This window comes from Lepidochelys kempii, chromosome 17 (assembly GCF_965140265.1).
Source record: "Lepidochelys kempii isolate rLepKem1 chromosome 17, rLepKem1.hap2, whole genome shotgun sequence".
Lineage (NCBI taxonomy): Eukaryota > Metazoa > Chordata > Testudines > Cheloniidae > Lepidochelys > Lepidochelys kempii.
This window is the reverse complement of record NC_133272.1, coordinates 12,104,273-12,124,005: the sequence shown is the minus strand read 5'-3', so window position 1 is coordinate 12,124,005 and position 19,733 is coordinate 12,104,273. Positions and strand designations below refer to the sequence as shown.

Below are 19,733 nucleotides of genomic sequence, written 5' to 3'. Positions count from 1 at the left end.
TGAGTTCTACAAATGAAAAGTCCTTATCTAAGTGCAAATTTATTATCGGCAACACATTCACTGCTGTTCAACCAGCACATGATCTTGTGTATGGATTAGGATGGATCTGGGGGAATCCCTTATAGAAAATCAATAGATTTGTGAATTCAGTAATGCCATTAGTATTTTTACCACATATGAGACAGGTCATTTGATGGAACAGTTACATTTAATGTGAGTAAAAATAATTTTGATCTATATTCCTGGGGGTGGAGGGAGAGAAGGCAAAAACTGTTTTGTTTTTCTTTTAAACAAACTTCTTTAAGCCTTCTAAGATTGCTAAGAAAACCTGGCCCATTGCAGGATACTAAATTATCCTCCCCTGTGTATAAAGGACTCAACTAGAGAGAGGCTAGTCTGTTTAAATCCTGATGTTGATGTATAATGAAAAGTTGATGCACAAGTGAATCAAAGGAGAGATTTAAAAAAAAAATACAGGAGAAAACTGAACAATAAAAAGCTGCTGATCATAGAATTAGGGGAGGATCAAAGATTATTCAAGCAGACTAAGGTTTAGCCTGCAGTGGAGACTTCCTCAGACATAAGTCCCAATTTAATCATCAAAACAGGCTTTAAGTGGAGCATATATTTTGTGCTGGCCTTCTGCACAGGGATGAATGCCAGCCAATGAGTTTTTGTGGGTTAAAAGTGGTGGGGTAAAACTAGAAGGCAGTGGGTCAAATTCTGCCTTCGCTTACACCCCTGCTGACTTCAGAGAGGTTGGATGGGCATAAAAGAAGGCAAAGCCTTCCGCTCATGCTTGTTCTTGGTGAAAAGGAGGAAGAGGACGATCGCTGTGGGTCCATATTGTTTTGCATGCTATCTGCCGTCATGATCATCTTTATGATAAATTGACTCTTCCAGTAGACAGATTTGTCATGCATGATTTATCCCTCAGCTGCTTCATGCATTTTCAAGCACTTCTTAAAATCAGCCAGTGTTTACACTTATTTTTGTTCCTTTTTGCCCTGTTTAACTAGTGCTGGTCAAGCACTACCAATTCTGATCAGACGATATCCTAAAGAGCTAGCCTGTCAGTTACTGAAGCCCTCTTCCCTAGGAGGTGGTTTGTTTTAAATTGGTACAAGGGTCACTTGCGTAACTTACAAACCTAGTAGTGGCACAGACCTTGTAGCTAGCTATTTATCTGAATGCCCCTTTCCCCCCCGGTAACACAGCCCCATAGACCCATCTGCTTGTCTAGTCATCTTTTAGAATTCTTTTGGCCTGTGTCATAGTGATGCTGGAACCTCCTCAAGAAATAGTCATTTGGTCAGATCTCTTAACCAGGACTTCATGCAAAACAGCAGGGGGGAAACGGTGGCTTTGGGCCAACTGTCCAGGTGAGCACTATCACCCATCGGTGAATGAAGGTAAATCGTAGGCTTCGCTTAGTCAGGGATTTGGTGTTCAGAATTCCTGGAGTGTGTCTCTTTCCCAGCTCTGCCTTCTGACCTTAGGCAAGTCACTCTACCTCTCTGGGCTTTTAAATATTGATTTCAGTGGCATTTATTGTGACTGACTGTGTGATTGCACACTTCATTTTGCATCTACAGGCTTTGTGCCAAGACTAGCTTGGTCAGTTGCTGGAAGACTTTCCAAACAACTTGCCTGCCTTGGGACTGCCTGTGCCTTTATGTTGTGAGCTCCCTAGGGCAAAGACTCACAATGTTGACCCTCATTCAATTTGTGAGCCACTCTAACTCCCAGATCCTCTTCAGCAGGACTACCGCCTAGCCAGTGATTCCTCACTTTGGAGTTGTGCTTTTGATTTTTTTTCCTTCCTAAGTGTAGTATTTTGCATTTATAGTTATTGAATTTCATCTTGTTGATTTCAGAGCAATTCTCCAATTTCTCAGTTGCTTTGAATTCTAATCTTATCCTCCAAAGTGGTTGCAGCCCCTCTCAGCTTGTTGTCGCCTGCAAATTTTATAAGCATGCTCTTCGCTCTATTATCCAAGTCAATAATGAAAATATTGAATAGTGTCGGACCCAGGACTGATCCCCTGCAGAACCCTACTAGAAACACCATCCCAGTTTGACAGTGAACCATTGATGATTACTCTTTGAGTACCGTCTTTCACCCAGTTATGCACCCACTTTATAGTAATTTCATCTAGAACACATTTCCCTGGTTTGCTTATGAGAACATCCTGTGGGACTGCTAAAAGCCTTAATAAAATCAAGATCTATCACACTTAGTGCTTCTTCCCTATCCACTAGGCCAGTACACTAGCAAGTACATATAAGTGCAGACATCAAGATGCAATGTTTACTAGGGTGCCCATCCTGTCCCAGAAATCACTGGGAGCTGTAGTGGATTAAGGGCAGATCCTTACACTTGGGAGTGGGGCACACATAGGATACACTTGCCCTCACAGCTGCAGGTGAAGAGGTAGGAGGAGCTGCAAGATTTCAAGTGTTGGCTGCAGGCACCTCATCCTCTTGGATCCACAGAGCAATCCTTTACCTGTCACTGAGCCTGCTTCCAGCTCTGGACCTACATCCTCTCCTAATCCCCATTAAGTAGGAGTTCTCCCAGTTGTGGAGTGGGCCCCCTTTTTTACTCCAAAGTATTCAACCCCACATCGCACCCGCAAAAAGCATAATGGGGGGAGGAAAGCAATTTCCTCTTTCTGTGTGTTGGTGTGGCACACGTTAAGCAGAGGAAAATGCATGATTTTTTTCATTCTGCTCTTTGTGGATGCGATGGTCACTCTGTGTGTGGTGTTGTACATTTAAAAAAAACTCAGATTTTATTTATAAGAGAGCTTCATTCCTTTTGTTTGCCTAAATGACTCTGGCATCCTCTTCTTTTGCATGGGCACTGGCTGCCTTTGGAGATCCACATAACCTGAAGACTTTCAATTAAAAGGTGATCAAAGAGGCAATTAGAGGATCTGGCTTATTGGTTTTGTTATATCCTTAACTCTTCCAAAATGCTGCCGCCTCTTTGCTTTGTCACTTCCTCTCAGGGTAGGGTTTTTTTTTTATGCTGCAGCAGAATGAGCTTTAGCTTTGTTCTATTTTTGTTGCTCATAAATACTTGGGCCAAATCCTGCCATCCTTACCAGGGCAAAACTCTCACTGGAAACTCTCACTGGAATCGGAGGGACAGCGTTTAGCCCATGTGGTCTTTTATTTTCTTCAGCAGCTGATCAGTCAGAGCTTCCCAATTCTCTCTTCTGGCCGTTGACGTCAGATTGGAGGAAACTGGCTGAGTCTCTCTATTGGTATTCAAGTGGGGACCTGTGTCATCTTCCCAGAGCAACGGAGGGTCCCTTGCTGGGACTTGGGAACTGTACCATCACCTAGGGACAGCTAGTGATGCGTGTGAATTGAGGAGAGGGGGGAAAAATGTATGGGAGGCTTATGGGGGACGGCGCGGTGGAGGGGATAGCTTGGTCAAACGGAAAGACATTTCAGCCCCAAATAAACCAAAAAGTTCCTACTTCTTGAGTACTCCTGAGGCTCTGCACCAGATCCTCAGGTACATGATCCTCCCCTGAATCATCATGAGGAATAGCACTATTAATTCAGAAAGCTTTTTTTAAAAAGGACCACAAACCACTGGCTGGCTGCTTCCTGTCATTTCTGTGCTATCCATTTGTTGGGAATGAAGAAAAATTACTCGAGGATGGGGGGCTCTTCTGCATCGGCTCCTCCATACAAATCTACTGCCCAGCCACGCTGGGGAGGAGTTGGTGGAGGGGACTAAGGGAATCAAATCCCAATTCGGCGTTGAGCGACTTTTGGGGTGTGTGTGTGGGGTGGGGGGGAGGAATTGCTTATTTCTGACGGGAGTGTGTGGGAAGGGGATCGTCGCAGATCTGCTGAATTCCTTAGGGGAGGAATCGGCTCTGCTTTAAGGAGACGCAGGGGTGAAACCCCTTTGCTGCCCTAATCCGAACTAGGGAGACAGATCACCGTGTCTCGGGGAGGGAAGAGCAGGCTTTACCGGTCTCTCTCCTGTGGAGAGCCTCGTAAAAGCCTCTCTTGGTGAGGAAGGCTCCCGCTCTGTTTCAGTGTGAGACCCTGGCATGATCGCTCTTGGAGGGAGGGCTGGGCCGGGGGGGGGGGAACAGTGTCGCAGCCGCATGCTTCCAAACGCTGTCCTTAGCAATTGCCTTTCCCCAGCCTGTGGGGTGGGACGGGGTGGCTGAGGGGCGCTCCTGAGAGTCCCCTCCGCTGGAGAGGGAAGGCTGGGGTGGGAGAGGGAGTTGTATGTATTTGTCTCTCAGGACCGCAGTTCGTGAGCATCTTGATTTGGCGAGACACACACACACACAGAGTCCCCCGCATCCCAAACTGTCCCAGCCGCTGGGCGAGGGCAGCGCCGGCTGCTAACCTCTCCCTCCCGGGGCAGGAATTGTCCGCTGCGCCTTTAACGGGTGTCGTTACACCGGGGGCTGAGCTGCAGGAAGAAACAGCCACCGCCGCCGCGCTTGGCGCCCTGGCGGCGGCTCCCCTCCGGCTCCCGGCGCTGCAGCCTGAGCCCCGGGAGAGGTGCCGCTAGAGGCAGCCGAAGGAAACCAATGTGGCCAAGGCGCCGCGTCTCCCCTGCGCGCTAGGAGAGCTCCGGCCGCCGGGGCGCAGCGGGCTTGGAGAGCGGCGGCCTCGGGCAGGTGCGGGACTCGCGGCTCGGCGGCAGGAGCCCCGGGGAGATGGCGAAAGCCTCACGCCCAGGTGAGCTGCCCGAGGAGGTGGGGGCGGGTTTGGCCGAGCGGGGAGGCGCAGGTGCTGGCGGGGCGGGGGGGGAAGGAAGCGCCAAACTCGGGGAACGCCCGGGCGCTGCGGGAGGCTGCAGCGCCGGGGCGCTCTGTGCGCCCAAGCGCATGGGGCCGCTGCCCCTTTGGGGGCGCAGAGCGCGCGGTCTGCATGCCAGGGGCCCGCACCTGGGTGGGCGCTCGGGGCCGGGGTGTGTGACTCCGGTGCAGCGCTCCTGCTCGGTCTGGCGCTTGCGGCTGGGGATGGTTTGGGCACATGCCTCCAGGGTGCGAGCTCCTTGTTCGTTCGCCAGACGGCGGGCTCGCTCGAGGGGAGCTTCTGGTTTCTTCTCCTGAAGCGGGCGTCTGAATGCATCGCATTGCTCCCGGCTGTGGGGTGGGGGCAACTGCGTGTCCATTTTCCCCAATGCACGTCTCCAAATTGCGGTGCTCGGCCATCTGATTCCTAGCCGTGGTTTTGCAGGAGTCAGGGCTCCAGGCAGAGTTTTATTGCACGACTAGCTCCCTTTGTAGCATTCCCCCCTCCGGTTTTGCCTTGTCATATTGCCCCACCAGGACAGAAATCTCTTGCAAGTCACGTAGTGTTAACTTGCATGGTTTCTGGTAGCATGCACCTTCTCCTGGGATCTAGCCAGCCATTACTTCCATAGGCAGCTAGCCTGACCATTCTCTTGTATACATAGATAGAGCTATGAAGCCCTTTTCCTAGGTGCAAAGACACACACAAACTTTTCCGTGAATGGAAACGCCGCTTAAGTTGCTCCTGTTTTTCCCAGCAAAGTTTATTTGGACTCCCAAGAGGCTGTTTCCTCTTGATCGGTGCCTTTAGTATTTAGCTGAAAGCCTCGCATGTGGTTTTCATTCATCTTTACACTTCATTGTTGAAAATCTTGAGTATGGCTTCTTTTGGGGGATGGGAGGGGGAAGAATCTGAGAGGGAGTGCAAGGATCAACGGTTATATCGCTTGAGATCCACTTTTTAAATTTAGACTAGCTTCCTAAATGATTTCTGCTCCACTATGACTTCCTTTATTTATTTTCTACCCCCTTGCTGAAAAGGGGGAAAGAGTGAGTGAACTAGAAAGTAGAAGCAGCTTTTTGAAATGGGTTTTTAAGAGATCTGGAAGGAAACCCTGCTTTTTGAGAATAATACCACTTTATACATTTTCTATCCTCAGTGAAACTGGTGCCTCTCCCTACGTAGACTTACTAAGCTAACCCATGTATTCAGAAAAGGCTTGCAGGACAAAGTGCTGATTCTTTATCTGTCGAGGCAAAGAGATGGGGCAGGTGCTGGGGTGGTTTTTTTTTTTTTTTGGTTTTTGTTTTGGTTTATCTTGTAAATTTTATCTTTCTTCCTCCCCCACACATCCCATTGGATTGGATTACCCATCGAATGGATTTAGAAACATGCATGTACCACTAGATTGTGTGTTGCAGGGATCAATTTAGGAATGCTCCACTAGGTATCAGCTGCTGAAAATGCATTGGGAAAGAGCACTGAAATGAGACAAGGCAGGTGGTGCAATGCACTTGATGATGATGCTGCCTTCTAGTGGTTTTTCAGCAGAGAAGATAAGGAACCTATGAGGATTACCAGGAAAAGGTGATTTCTTCTAGCTCCTGTGGAGAGAGGCCTGTGTTTTTGAAGGCAAAAGGCCTGACTTCACTTGGACTAAAAACCAGGCTTGCAGCAATGTCTGTGTGTGCCAGACTTGTCTGGTATTTGTGACCACTGTTGTCTGCAAATGGATTCGTTACAGAGGGGAGGACACCTTTCTCCATCTCAGATTTCAAAGGGACACTGTCATCTTTATAAACAAAAGCAAATGTCTTTAGCTTGCAGGAGAAAAATCACATTGGGCAGATGGCAGCCCCTGAGAAATGATGCCCTTGAAATAGAGAACAGTAATAATCAACCAAAATGCAAACATGCTATTAAACAAAACAAACTTACTAAACCAAAAGGAGATAATTGTTTGAAAGAGTGGAAAAAAAATCCAGTTGACCTTCTCATACATTGATTTGCATTTCTTTCCCCTTTCACAATGAAAATTGGGAAAGTCTTTCACTGATGTTTGGGCTGCATTCACTGCAGGGATTTGCTTATTTGTTTAAACTCAGCTAGGTTTGCACAGAATTTTAAAAGATTATAAATGAAGGTTACATTTTTATTGATCTTGGAGTTTAAACAAAATATAACTTTTATGCCAAATTTAAGAGGCTGGTGCCCCCCCCCTTTTTATTTTAAAGAGGCATTAAAAAAATCAATAACCTATCCATAGGGACTGTTCCAGAGCTACCTGTGTGAGGAGCAATGGAAATGAGCTACATTTTAGAAATCTTGCTGAGCCTATCGGTATGAACAGAAATTATGCAAATGTACCGAAATGTGCGTGTGACTTGCTTGTACCTTACCTGCATGGCAATCGCTGTTTCCTGGTGTCGAGCCATCTCAGATCTGAGACTTCATTGCAAACACAGGGGAAGTGACCTTTCCAAGGCCACTGCTTTCAATTCCTAGCATGGTAGGGGTTCAGGTCCACCCACTCATGCATTTGATCAGAATATCAAACTACATGTGAGATCATGGTGGGAGGGAGAATGAGTTTTGGAGGTGCAGACTCAGTCTGTTGCTTGCCTAGGCTGCATCAGTAAAAGGTGTGACTTGATTTTCTTTTTTTTTTTAAATTGATTGGGAGTTCTGACTTAGGGGTGGGTTCTTCAGATGCTGAGCAATTGGAGTGAGGCCCTAATCCTGCAAATACTCAGGCATGTGTCTCCCCGGGGGCATGTGCTTAAGCATGTGCAGATTGGAGCCTAGGATTTTCAGGATCCGGGCCCATGAGTGTAGATAGCACTACAGCAACTGCAGCATACTTACTACCTGTCGTCTTCCCTTTCTGCATCACTTTCCAGCATGCTGCCGTGACTCCAATGTTCACTCCTACCCAGAAAGCTAAATACAGGTACTTTGTGGTGAAAGCTGGGTACTTTAAAGATGGTGCAGGCAGCCCAACCTGTTGAATATTCTCTGACCTTTTCGTATCTTCTATGGATTTGGGGAGAGAGAGTCGGAGGAGGCGGTGGTGCTGGCTGAGAGGATGGTGAAATGAATTCTACTGTGGGGGAGTCACTGTCTAAGGATTCAAGAAGCAGATCTAGGATATATACCACATTTGAGAGAAACTGTGGAAAAGTTCAGTCTGTGATTCGCAGCTTAGCTTGTCGTCTCTGTCCTCCCTCCCACCCCCTGGTGCCACTAGACACCATAGGGTGCAAGAGCAAAAATGTCAATTGTTGCTTAAAATAGTAGCTCACAGGCAGATGTGGATGTTTTTGTTTTCTATACTTGTTCAGCAAATGTATGCTGGCCTGTTTACACCATCTGCTGCAAAATTGCCAGTCGAAGGAAGTATGGGAGATAGCCAGGGACAAGTCATTGTTGAAATGTTATTAGAGGGAAAACATTGGGTCCAATGGGAAAAGACTGTGATAGCCCAAAATACTGAGGGTGGTGGTGATGAGGAACAGCTGCATCTTGCACTCTTTCGAGCCCTAGGTAGTGTTTTGTCACCGTCCCGCTACATCAGTGGTTCTCAACCAGGGGTACATCAAGATATTTGCTTAGTTTTATGACAGGCTACATAAAAAGCACTGGCAAAGTCTGTACAAACTAAAATTTCATACAGACACTGGCTTGTTTTGTTCTGCTCTATATACTATATGCTGAAATATAAGTACGATATCTTATATTCTAATTGGTTTATTTAATTAATTACATGTAAACATGAGAGAGCATGCAATTTGTCAGTAATAGTGTGCTGTGACACTTGTATGTTACGTCTGATTTTATAAGCAACTAGTTTTTAAGTGAGGTAGAACTTGGGGGTATGCAAAACAAATCAGACTCCTGAAAGGGATACAGTAGTCTGGAAAGGTTGAGAGCCACTGTTCTACAGGGTAGCCCTTCTGGCTGAGTCTGACTATCTTAATTTGTCTTATGCTCTCTACCGCCTTTGACAGAGCCAACCATACTCTTAGCTTCAGCAGCAGTGGGCTCCCCTGGTTCTCCTCTTAGTTTGATGACTTTCTTCAGATGCTGCTGCTCCTCCTCTTCCTCTTCAGTTCCCCTTCCCAATCTGATGGCTGTCAAGGCTTGGTCCTTGATTTTCTTAATCTGCTCCCTTGGCTTCAACTTCTACTTCTGTCCAGAAGATGGTTCCAAAGTCAACTCCTGTCCCTGACATCTCCTCCTCTGTCTGGTATCACATCCCCTGATGTCTCCGTTGTGTGTCCCAAGGCTTTCTTGAGCTCAGTCTTTCAAAAATGGGACTCCTTACTTTTGCCATAACCCCCTCCCCTCTGGTTTCCTTCTCTCTCATTGCTGACAACTCTGCTAGTCTTCTGGACTCGGTGTCCTCTTTGACTCTTCCCTCTTCCCTTCTTCTCCCATCTCCCCAGATATCTAGTCTCTCTTTCCAAACACTGCCTCAGCATCCCCCAAACCCACGCGTCTGTCTTTACACCACCCCTCACCCCCTTGTCTGGACTTTGACCATCTCTTGGCTGGATTACTGTAACTTCCTTCCTGGTTTTCCCTATCTGCCATGGTTATGGTCCACATCCTCTTCTGTCACCGTGGCCATGTCCTCCTCTAATCATCTACCTAAATTTGTCAGTCACTGTGTTGCATACAGGCTCCTTGTCCTAACCTTTAAAGCCTTATGTGATATTGCACAATGGATCCTTTCTGGCTTCCTCCCCTTTCCCCATTCAGCCTTCCCTCACTGCTCCTTTTTGTCTCTTTAATACACTTGGCTTCTTGTCCTTCATTCTGTTGCCTGCTATGCTAGGAACATTCTCCCACCTCTTGTCTGCCAAGCTCCGACTCCCTCTTGTCCTTTTAAAATTTCTTCTTTGTAAACCCCTACTTCCAGGAGATGCTTCCTTCCTTGTGTCCTCCCTTCACCCTTTTATGAACCCCTAATGTTTGACTTGGCCCCTCAGCCTGCAAATCACTGCTCATGGGCACACCTTTGACTTCAGTGGGGTGCAGCCATTGGCTTCCATGCAGTGTATTGCAAGATTGGGACCTTAGACTGTAGGGCTAAAGAGCTGTGCTGACTTACACCTGCTGAGGGACTGGCCTGGAAGAGGTATTTTATACAGTGTCTCATATGATGGGGTCCTAGTCCATGATCGGCAAGCCTGGGTGCTACTGAAATAATATGTTCCCTGTCCCTCCTGAAAAGATTGCTCTGTTTGCGAAGTGCAGTGCAAATTTACAGTATGGCATATACCAATAATGCCATTGGAAATTAATTCCTCTTGTCACCTAGTCCTTGAAGTAAATGAGGCTATTAGTTAGCACTGTTATGGCACAAAACACGGAGAGGAGACAACATATGACTAGGAGGCTGATGAAGAATAAAGTAGGGGAAGAATCTGGTGCAAATTTAAAGCCACCTAGTATAATGGACTGATCCATTGATTTTTCTCTCCTCCCGCCCTGTGATGCTCAGCGGATGACTAGTTAGTCATCACTTTATGATGATGTCTTCATATGCAGCAATCTCAGGAGTTGTCTCATTTTAGAGGGGCAGCTGAAATGCAGGCTTGCCTACAGGAGCACTTATGGGTGAGAGGGCCAGGAATTTAACCCAGGAGTCCTAATGCCCTATCCCCTGCTCTAACTGATCATACTCTGTTACCATAAGGAGAAACCCCAGCAACTCTAGCTGGGTGCTGCCTTGGAGTATTGACTAATATTTTTAAATGGGTCATGTGAATTTTGCACTTGACCACAGAGTGAGATCCTCTAGCCACTGTCCAAGCTTCCCCATGCTAGTGTGCTGAAATCCTGATCTAGCTGCCCCTCCCAAAGGAGGCAAGAAGATAATTCACTGTGCCCATTTTAATCTTTTTGGCCTCTGTCTGCAGAGACTGCCACCAAGATAACCCATTGTGATTGCTTTTTGTCTGGTGGGAACTCATTTTGAAGCAATCTGGTTTTCATTCTTAACTTCAGAAGCCTGGGAACGAGTCATGACTAGCAGATGACCCCCTTGACGCGAAGCAGAAGAGAGTAAACAACTGTTTTGAACCAAGTCTGTTCTTCAGTTAATTTTCTCTTGCTCATGTAGTGTACCAAGTCCAGCTGCTCAGTACCACTTGCTATTCTTTCCAGGTCGATCCCGCTCTCCATGGCAAATCTCCACTGACTTCAAATGTGGGGGAATCAAGTCTGTGATGGGATCTATGGGCCCCACACTGAACCAGGGCAGGGAACAGGGCAAGGGAGGTGCTGCCCCTCAAGGCATGCTCCCAGTGGAGGAACCGATTAAAAAGAAGCTGGTAGCCCAGGAGAAAGGCAATGAGCTGCATGTGGCACCAGAAAGCCAGGCTGAGAGCTGTGCCAAGAAGGTGCAACAGCTTTGTGAAGGTTACTCTAGTAGCAAGGACTTGTATCCTCCCTTCTGCTCCCCACTCCCCCCTGGCCGCCTTTGGGAGTTGAAAGCCCAGAGAGAGTGACGGACCGAACAGGACATTGAGAATCTAAGACAGCAACTGCCCCCCAAACTGAGGCACTCCAGACTGGTAGGAAATGACCCAAGGGAAACATAACTTGGCTGGATGCTCTGATATATGCCTCAGGCCCCGGGTTGGGACCCGGTGCAGTGGGTGGGCCCTGGTTCCCCTACCTTGCCTCCCTGCTTCTTTGTAGTGACCAGTCTCTTGGGGGAGCAATCGGAGCATGAGGGGATGATTGAGGCCACAGCCAGGGCCCCCTGTGGGACGACTAGGCCGGCAGAAATTGTAAGACCGTGAGCTGACCTCTAGGCCAGCTGGTCACCAGACTTTCCTGCTACAAAGCCCTAGTCAAGGATATTGTCCATCACTCTGGAACCTTAATCTTGAGCACAGCAGAGCAGAGAGCAACTGCTGTTGGAACTGTGGTTTTTTATCTAGCACAGGGGTGGCCAACCTGAGCCTGACAAGGAGCCAGAACTTACCAGTGTGCATTGCCAAAGAGCCACAGTAATATGTCAGCAGCCCCCAGTGCCTCCCACCCACCAGCAGCCCTGCTGACCAGCGCCTTCCCCTCCCTCCCCGCACCTCCCGATCAGCTGTTTCGTGGTGTGCAGGAGGCTCGGGGGAGGGGGAGGAGCGAGGGCATGGCAGGCTCAGGGGAGGGGGCGGGAAGGGGTGGAATGGGGGGCAGGGCCTGTGGCAGAGCCAGGGGTTGAGCAGTGAGCACCCCCTGGCACAGTGGAAAGTTGGCGCCTGTAGCTCCAGCCCCGGAGTCGGTGCCTAGACAAGGAGCCGCATATTAACTTCTGAAGAGCCGCATCTGGCTCCGGAGCCACAGGTTGGCCACCCGTGGGCCGGTTGGATCAGACTTTCCAAAGAGCTCCTGGCCAGACTTTCAGGTGCTCAGCAGTCAGCACCCAGAGGTGGGGCCAGATTTTTCCAGAGAGCTCAGCTCCCAATGAAAGCCTGAAATAAAGGCCAGCTTTTTCAGGAGCACTTAGAACTCAGTAGTTCCCATTGTGATACTCAATGCCAGACTTTCTTGCCCAACGTGCTAGAGTCTTTTGAAAGTCTGGCTGCTTACTCTGGTGCCTAAATATAGGAGCTGTGCTCTTTAGAAAATTCTGGTCCTAAAGACTATTCCCTCCCCTTCTCTCACTAACATAACTATAGAGTGGTTTAAAATTTCAGTTCAGTCCTCCCTCTGGGGCTGAGAGCTGCAACCAGTGGAAGATCTGCAGCTGGCTTAGTAAAGATGAGCCATGCCTGTCCCCTGCTTGATGCACAGAGCACCTCAGCTGATTTATTGCTTAACAGCTAAAAGCTGAATCAAATGTCTCTGAGCTGTACAAGACCTTGAGGGTTTTTTTTTTGACAGCAAATAAAACTGTTTGTTCGATGTATCTTATAATTAGTTCCCTTGTGCTCTTCGCCGTGTAGTAGATCTTTTATTACTTAAAAGAGAAAGCTGCTGACATGATATTAAAAACACATGGCAGTGTGTCTGAGCAACCCACAACATACTTTGTGGTAACTTAAGCACAGCCCTGTGCTAGATGAAGCCACACAGGAATCCTTGGGCCCTCTGAGCTGATATGTCTTCACTAGAAATGCCTAGTGAAGACATATCAGTGGTACAGTGTAGTGCTTCAGTGTAGACACTTACTGTAGCGATGGGTTGGGTTCTCCTGTCGTTGTAGTTAATCCAGAGAGGTGGTAGCTTGGTGAGTGGGAGAATTCTTCTGTTGACCTAGCTGCATCTACACCAGTGGTTAGGCTTAACTAAGTTGCTCAGGGGCATGGATTCCCGCCCTTCCCCCATGCCTAAGTGATGTAGGTGGGTTGACCTAACTTTGAAGTGTTGACCTGGCCTCAGAGTTAACTTTTAAGAACATAGATATATTTGTTTATTTCTTTCATCACAATATGTTAGATCAGAGAGATTCTCAAATGAGAAATAAATCCCAACTCCTTAGGTTCGTACGGTGCTACCATTATGGCTGTTGGCCTTGTGACTGGGAGTTGGGAGATCTGGGTTCAATCCCAATCTCTGCCACAGATTTTGTTGTGTGACCTTGGGCAAGTTGTGTAAATCCTTATCCTTCAATGAGGTCTATGTGGCTGGGTCCCACATAGCTGCACTTAAATCAGTAGGTCGACCTGCATGCAGCTCTTTGCAGGACTGAGGCCTTAATCTCTCTCTGTCTGGGTTCCCCATCTGCAAAAAAGGGAGAGAATATTATTTTTTCCCTTTGCTTTATCTAAGCTTTTTGGGGCAGTGACTGTGTCTTACTATATGTTTGAATGGTGCCTTCCTTCATGGGGGTCTTGATCTCAGCTGGGACATCCCAACTGTAAAGGTATATTTTAAAGTGACTATTTAGTATTTATACATGTAATCTGGCAAATTTAAAATGAAGCCACTGGAAAATAACAATGTATTACTTTGGCCTCTAGTAAGATTTAGTAGCATAGCTGCTAAATAGCGCTATGCAGACAGCTCTGTTAGATAACTTAGTGGGTAGTCAGGAAGGCTCTTGTAGCTTTAGAAAAGCCGACTAGAAAAAGAATATTATGTAGCAGCATTCAGTGGCAACTGGCATGGGATAAGAGGGAAGGTCCTCTCATGGATCGGTAACTGCTTAAAAGATAGGAAACAAAGGGTAGGAAGAAATGGTCAGTTTTCAGAATGGAGAGAGGTAAATAGTGGTGTCCCCCAGGGGTCTGTTCTGGACCCAGTCCTATTCAACATATTCATAAATGATCTGGAAAAAGGGGTAAACAGTGAGGTGGCAAAATTTGCAGATGATAAAAAAACTACTCAAGATAGTTAAGTCCCAGGCAGACTGCGAAGAGCTACAAAAGGATCTCACAAAACTGGGTGACTGGGCAAGAAAACGGCAGATGAAATTCAAAGTTGATAAATGCAAAGTAATGCACATTGGGAAACATAATCCCAACTATACATATAAAAATGATGGGGGTCTAATTTAGCTATTTCCACTCCAGGAAGAGATCTTGGAGTCATTGTGGATAGTTCGCTGAAAACATCCTGTCAATATGCAGCGGGGCGGTCAAAAAAGCGAACAGAATTTTGGGAACCCTGAAGAAAGGGATAGATAAGACAGAAAATGTTATATTGCCTCTATATAAATCCATGGTACGCCCACATCTTGAATACGGTATGCAGATATGGTCACCCTATCTCAAAAAAGATATTTTGGAATTAGAAAAGGTTCAGAATAGGGCAACAAAAATTAGGGGTATGGAACGACTGCCATATGAGGAGAGATTAATAAAGCAGGGACGTTTCAGCTTGGAAGAGAGACAAGTAAGGTGGGGGATATGACTGAGGTCTATAAAATCATGACTCGTGTGGAGAAAGTAAATAAGGACGGGGCGGCAGGTTTGTATAATTTTTGGTGGTGCCCAGAACGGGTCCAAGTCCCACCCCCCAGCACACCTAGAATCATGGACTTTAAGGTCAGAAGGGACCTTCTGCACAACGCAGGCAACAGAATCTCTCCCACCCACTTGTCTAAGGCTCTGGGAAGGAGTTTGGGTGCAGGAGGGGCTGCGGGGTGCAGGCTCTGGGCGGGAATTTGGGTGCGGGCTCTAGGCTGGGGCAGGGAGTGGTTGGGGTGCAGGAGAGGGTGAGGGGTGCTACCTTTACCTCAGGTGGCTCCCAAAAGTGACTGGCACACCCCTCTGGTAGTAGCTCCTAGGCAGGGGGGGCCGGGGAGTCTCCGTGCACTGGTACCCGCAGGCATGCCCCCGCAGCTCCCATTGGCCGCAGTTCCCGGCCAATGGGAGCTGAGGAGTCGGTGCTCAGAGCGGGGGCAGTGTGCAGACACACCCTCGCCCCCTGGGGCTGCCGGGATGTGCCGGCCACTTCCGGGAGCGGCACGGAGTGAGACTGGGCAGAAAGCCTACCTTAGCTCTGCTGTGCTGCTGGTGGCAGCTGGGGCCTCCCGGGCCCTTTTAAGGCGGGGCCGGGGGAGAGACCCGGCCCCGAACATTGGTGGAGCCGGGCACCCGGGCCCTGAATATTCCTGGAGCTCAGGCACCACAGGCCCATATAACTTGCTGCCCCGAATAAGGAAATGTTGTTTATTCCTTCTCATAACACAAGAACTAGGGGTCACCAAATGAAATTAAAAAGCAGCAGGTTTGAAACAAATAAAAGGAAGTATTTTTTCACACAATGCACAGTCTACCTGTGGAACTCCTTACCAGAGGATGTTGTGAAGGCCAAGACTAATACAGGGTTAAAAAAACTAGATAAATTCATGGAGGATAGGTCCATCAATGGCTATTAGCCAGGATGGATAGGGATGGTGTCCCTAGCCTCTGTTTGCCGGAAATTGGGAATGGGTGACAGGGGATGGATCACTTGATGATTACCTGTTCTGTTCATTCCCTCTGGGGCACCTGGCATTGGCCACTGTCGGAAGACAGGATACTGGGCTAGATGGACCTTTGGTCTGACCCAGTATGGCCGTTCTTATGTTCTAACTGCAAAGGTCGCTGCTTTCATCCCAAGTCTGTTTCCAAATGAAAAAGCAACTTGCCCTTTTTTTATAGTGGAAAAAGCCTCCTGAATTCAAACTGATCATGGTTTTGTTTGAATTTCTAACAAGGGGAAAGGCTGCAATGGCATCTATTTTCAGTTAATTTCTACTGAGACTAATTCATGCTCTTCAATAATTCTATTAGGAACATGGTAGTATTTTTGGCAGCTTTGGAAACATTGCTAGTTGATTTATCTCCATTATCTAGTTTGGTAAAGAAATAATGTGCCTCACTGCATTTTCTATAATCTTCTCTGTGTGATACAGGTATACATAAGGATCCAGTTCTGCAAACAAAGCCAAGCATAGGGTTTAGTACTGATCCAGAGCCCCTAGAAGTCAATGCAAGTCCCTCTGTTGACTTCGATGCATATTAAATATTCTTAACCGTTCCTCAGTGCAGGGGGCTGGACTAGGTGACCTCTCAAGGTCCCACCCAGCCCTACATTTCGATGATTTAAAATCTAGCCATTGGGGAGCTCCACTGTGGTAAGCCTTATGTTCAGTAGTATGTGCAGATTTTCCCCTAAATGTGTAAGTCCTCTGTGTCATTCTCAAGGTAAGTATAGAATACAAAATAAACAGTCGTGAAAATACTGTGTTCCTTGCACTTCTGTTATGTCAACCTTCATTTCACTTGCCCAATACTGTTGTAACAAACAATCATGATGTACGTTGTTTGAGTAACTCCACTGGAAAGAGCAATTTTTGTAGGAGCTTTTTTTCAGCTGGGCAGGTAGCATCACAGGAGATCTAAAAAGGTTCCACAGCATCTCAGTGGCAGAGTAAGAGCCTGCGTGGGAATATCTGCACTGCTATTTTTAGTGCCATAGTGTGAGCCTGCATCAGTTGACCCGGGCTCTGAGATGTGCTGCTGTGGGGTTTTCCTTATTTGCTTTGTAGATGTACCTTGGTTCTGAGCTTTGAGCACTCCGCCATGCTCTCTTCCCAATTTTTTTTATTTTTTTTGCTATCATATTGTATAAGCCAGCCATTTATTTTACACACATCTGGTGGGCAAAATACAATTTGTGTTAGGGTACATGTGCACCTTGTATTCAAACAAGCCAATGCATGTGACAGAAGCATGTGCCTCTTAAAGAGAAATGCAAAGATGTGTGAGTAAAGCTTTAACAACTTTAGGCACCTGTAGGTCTTTCCTACTACACCAAGTGATTTGCCACAGACATTTCCTTAAGACCTTGTCTTAAAACACCCAGTAATGCCTTTTTGAGGTATATTTCAGCCTCCGATTTGGAGACTGATGATTGAGAGGGGAAGCTTATTGGAGAATTTGACTGAGGTCAAATAACTTGGATTAAGAACAGAAACCTTGCTAGCAAATAATGATTCCCCGCTTTCTATCCATCAATCTCAATGATTCCCCACTTTCTATCCATCGATCTTTACAAAGGAGAGCAAGTATCATCCCATTTTACAGATGGAGGAAAACCGAGGCACGGGGAGGTGAAATGACTTCTCCCACTCCAGTAGCAAAGCCAGAAACAGAACCCAGGTTTGCCTCCCAGTCCAATGCTCCATTCACTAGGCAACATTGCCTCCCCAGGCAAACATGCTTCCTGTTTTGCAGGAAGTATTTTGTGCACCGAACACAAACTTAATACCACCTCAGATTTATTCTTTTTTTAAAAGTGAGGTTCCATCGCTTCTCTCCTCTGTTTATTCTAGTTGGAAGGTAATAGCTTACCTGAGGGGAATGAATTTCATTACTTGAATTAATTTACATCATAAACAAGCTTGCTGCATAACAAGTAACTTATTAAAACAATATTTCTAGGTGTCATTAGCTAAGACCATATAGTTCTTGAATAACAATAGCATGCCATAGTAAATTAGGGCCCTTCAGCGTTAGTGTGGAGGTGAATGTTTGGGGTTGGGTTTTTTGCGGGTGGGCGGGGGGTTGTTTTTAAATTGTGGAGAAAATTGGTTTCATGAAAATGCAGAGAGAGCACAGTTGCAGGTGCGTTGTTTATTGCCTGAAGGTGACTATTTTCTTTTCTTTTAGGAAAACTTGAGCAGAAGTGGTTCTGTTATTTGTGCACAACTTGAGGTAAAGGGGAACATGTCTGATGTTCCAACTGACCTCAAGGGAAGGGCTTGGTCTCTAAGGTACTTGGTTACTTTCACAGCCTCAATCCTTGCCCCCCTTCCAACAAAACAAAACCCTGTAGTTTTTTGGGTGTCTGTTCCCTTAATCCAGAGCAATTTGGCACATTGGACGTGTGCTGGTAGGACTGACATTTAATATATATATATGAGGCTGAGTATCTGTGTACTTGATTTCACAACTTTAATGGTGCATTGTTATTAAATGCCAATTTTTTTTAATGTATGTTAAAAGACAGAGAAAGAAACTGAATTGATGTCCCTTGAAGCCCTGTATCTAGCGTCCCATGCTGCCCTGCCAATGTGGCTCAGCTGTGACCTGGAGAAACCAGATCAAATGCTGCTCTGTAACACAAGTTGCAGCTTCCATTCATGTGGATGGGTGGCGCTCCATTTTTGTGATTTGTAACTGAAAGCAGAATGTGGCCTGCTAGTTTGTGGACGAAAGGGGAATTTAGTCTACCTGGACATTCCAGTCCTCATCTGCTGAGACTGGCAGTGACGTGGACCACCATGGCGGTAACTTTTGTGGGGTTAATACACACAGGAACTGGGCTGAGACCGCAAACTTATTTCATATAAGCAGTTAGGTGAGAGCTATATATGGCCCCCAAATATCTGGGATGAAACTTAGCCCTGGTGTGTGTTCTGTTTGACAGCAGCAGCAGAGTTGTGTCTAATTACACCAGGCCTGGCTTCAAGGGACTGGATCGAGATCTTCAACAGTCCTCTGCCAGCCAGTGCCTTGGAAAGAGAGAGACAAGAATTGTCTTTTTGAGTATGAGAAGGAGATATTCAGATGTTGAGCCAAAAACTTATGGGCCTCCACTGAGTGCAATCTATTGCCTGATCCAACTGCAGGGTGCAACTGTATTCTCCCAGGGACAAGAAGTTTGGAACTGTGTATCCTGGAGCCATGTGAAGCCATTTCGTTGCCAGTGAGTCATGAGAGAATGCAACTGGCTGTGTATGGTGCTCTGCCTTATGGTTATAGGTTATAGACTTCAGCTGTGAAATTAATCATCTTAATGCTAAGGAAATTAAAGTCTAGTATGGGTAAATTGGTTAATGAGCTTATTATACACTGGAAATCTTACTTTAACTGATTTTAACACTGCTCAGGAGTGACTTTCTTTTTAATTACCAGTTTACACTAGGAGAGCAGCCGTGAAGTGTGTGTTTTTTGGGAGAGGGGATGGAGCAACATAATAAATTAGTACACTTAGTAATTACTTTACAATTCTGAAAGACACCTGTTTTCATGAAAGCTGCTAATTGTTATATTTCCTGGTTGCATTGCTTCAGAAAACACAGCAACAAGTAAATCAGATGCTTTATCTAATGCACTTATTATACAGATCATCCATCCTATGATATTCTGGGGTGCAATCCAGACCAGTGAGGGGCTGTCACGCCTGCAGTCGTGGGTGCCTCTCAATGCCTTGCTGGTGTAGTTCCCACCTGGCTGATCACAAACAGCCTGCAAGCATGTAGGTCACATCCTGAACGTCTGTGTGTCACTGCAGCCTTGGTTCAGCAACTCTGACCCCAGCAGCACCCACCAGTCACACCCTGGCCTCCACCAGCCTTGGTTACTGCTTGCAGTGTGATCCCAACACCTTCCCAATCTTGAATTTTCTCCCCCCAAAATGTGTTCTGTACTGTCCAGCCCTCTCCTGGACAGTTCAGATATTTTAGGTGTGTGGTCCCTGTAATGGAACAATATACAAAAAAT

The 19,733-nt window shown here is 46.7% G+C and overlaps 1 protein-coding gene across 7 annotated transcripts in view; it reads left to right on the top strand.

Moving 5' to 3' along the window:
- Positions 1-4,250: 4,250 nt before the first annotated feature.
- The window catches only part of PITPNM3 (PITPNM family member 3), a 357,658-nt gene continuing 342,175 nt past the window's right edge, over positions 4,251-19,733 (top strand). For all 7 annotated transcript variants that reach the window (XR_012155383.1, XM_073315258.1, XM_073315263.1 and 4 more), the window contains exon 1: positions 4,251-4,725. Coding sequence is in view for 4 of the 7 variants with exons in the window: in XM_073315258.1 (XP_073171359.1) it covers positions 4,704-4,725 (22 nt within the window). In the remaining 3 variants the exon portion in view is untranslated. The remainder of the gene's footprint in view (positions 4,726-19,733) is intronic.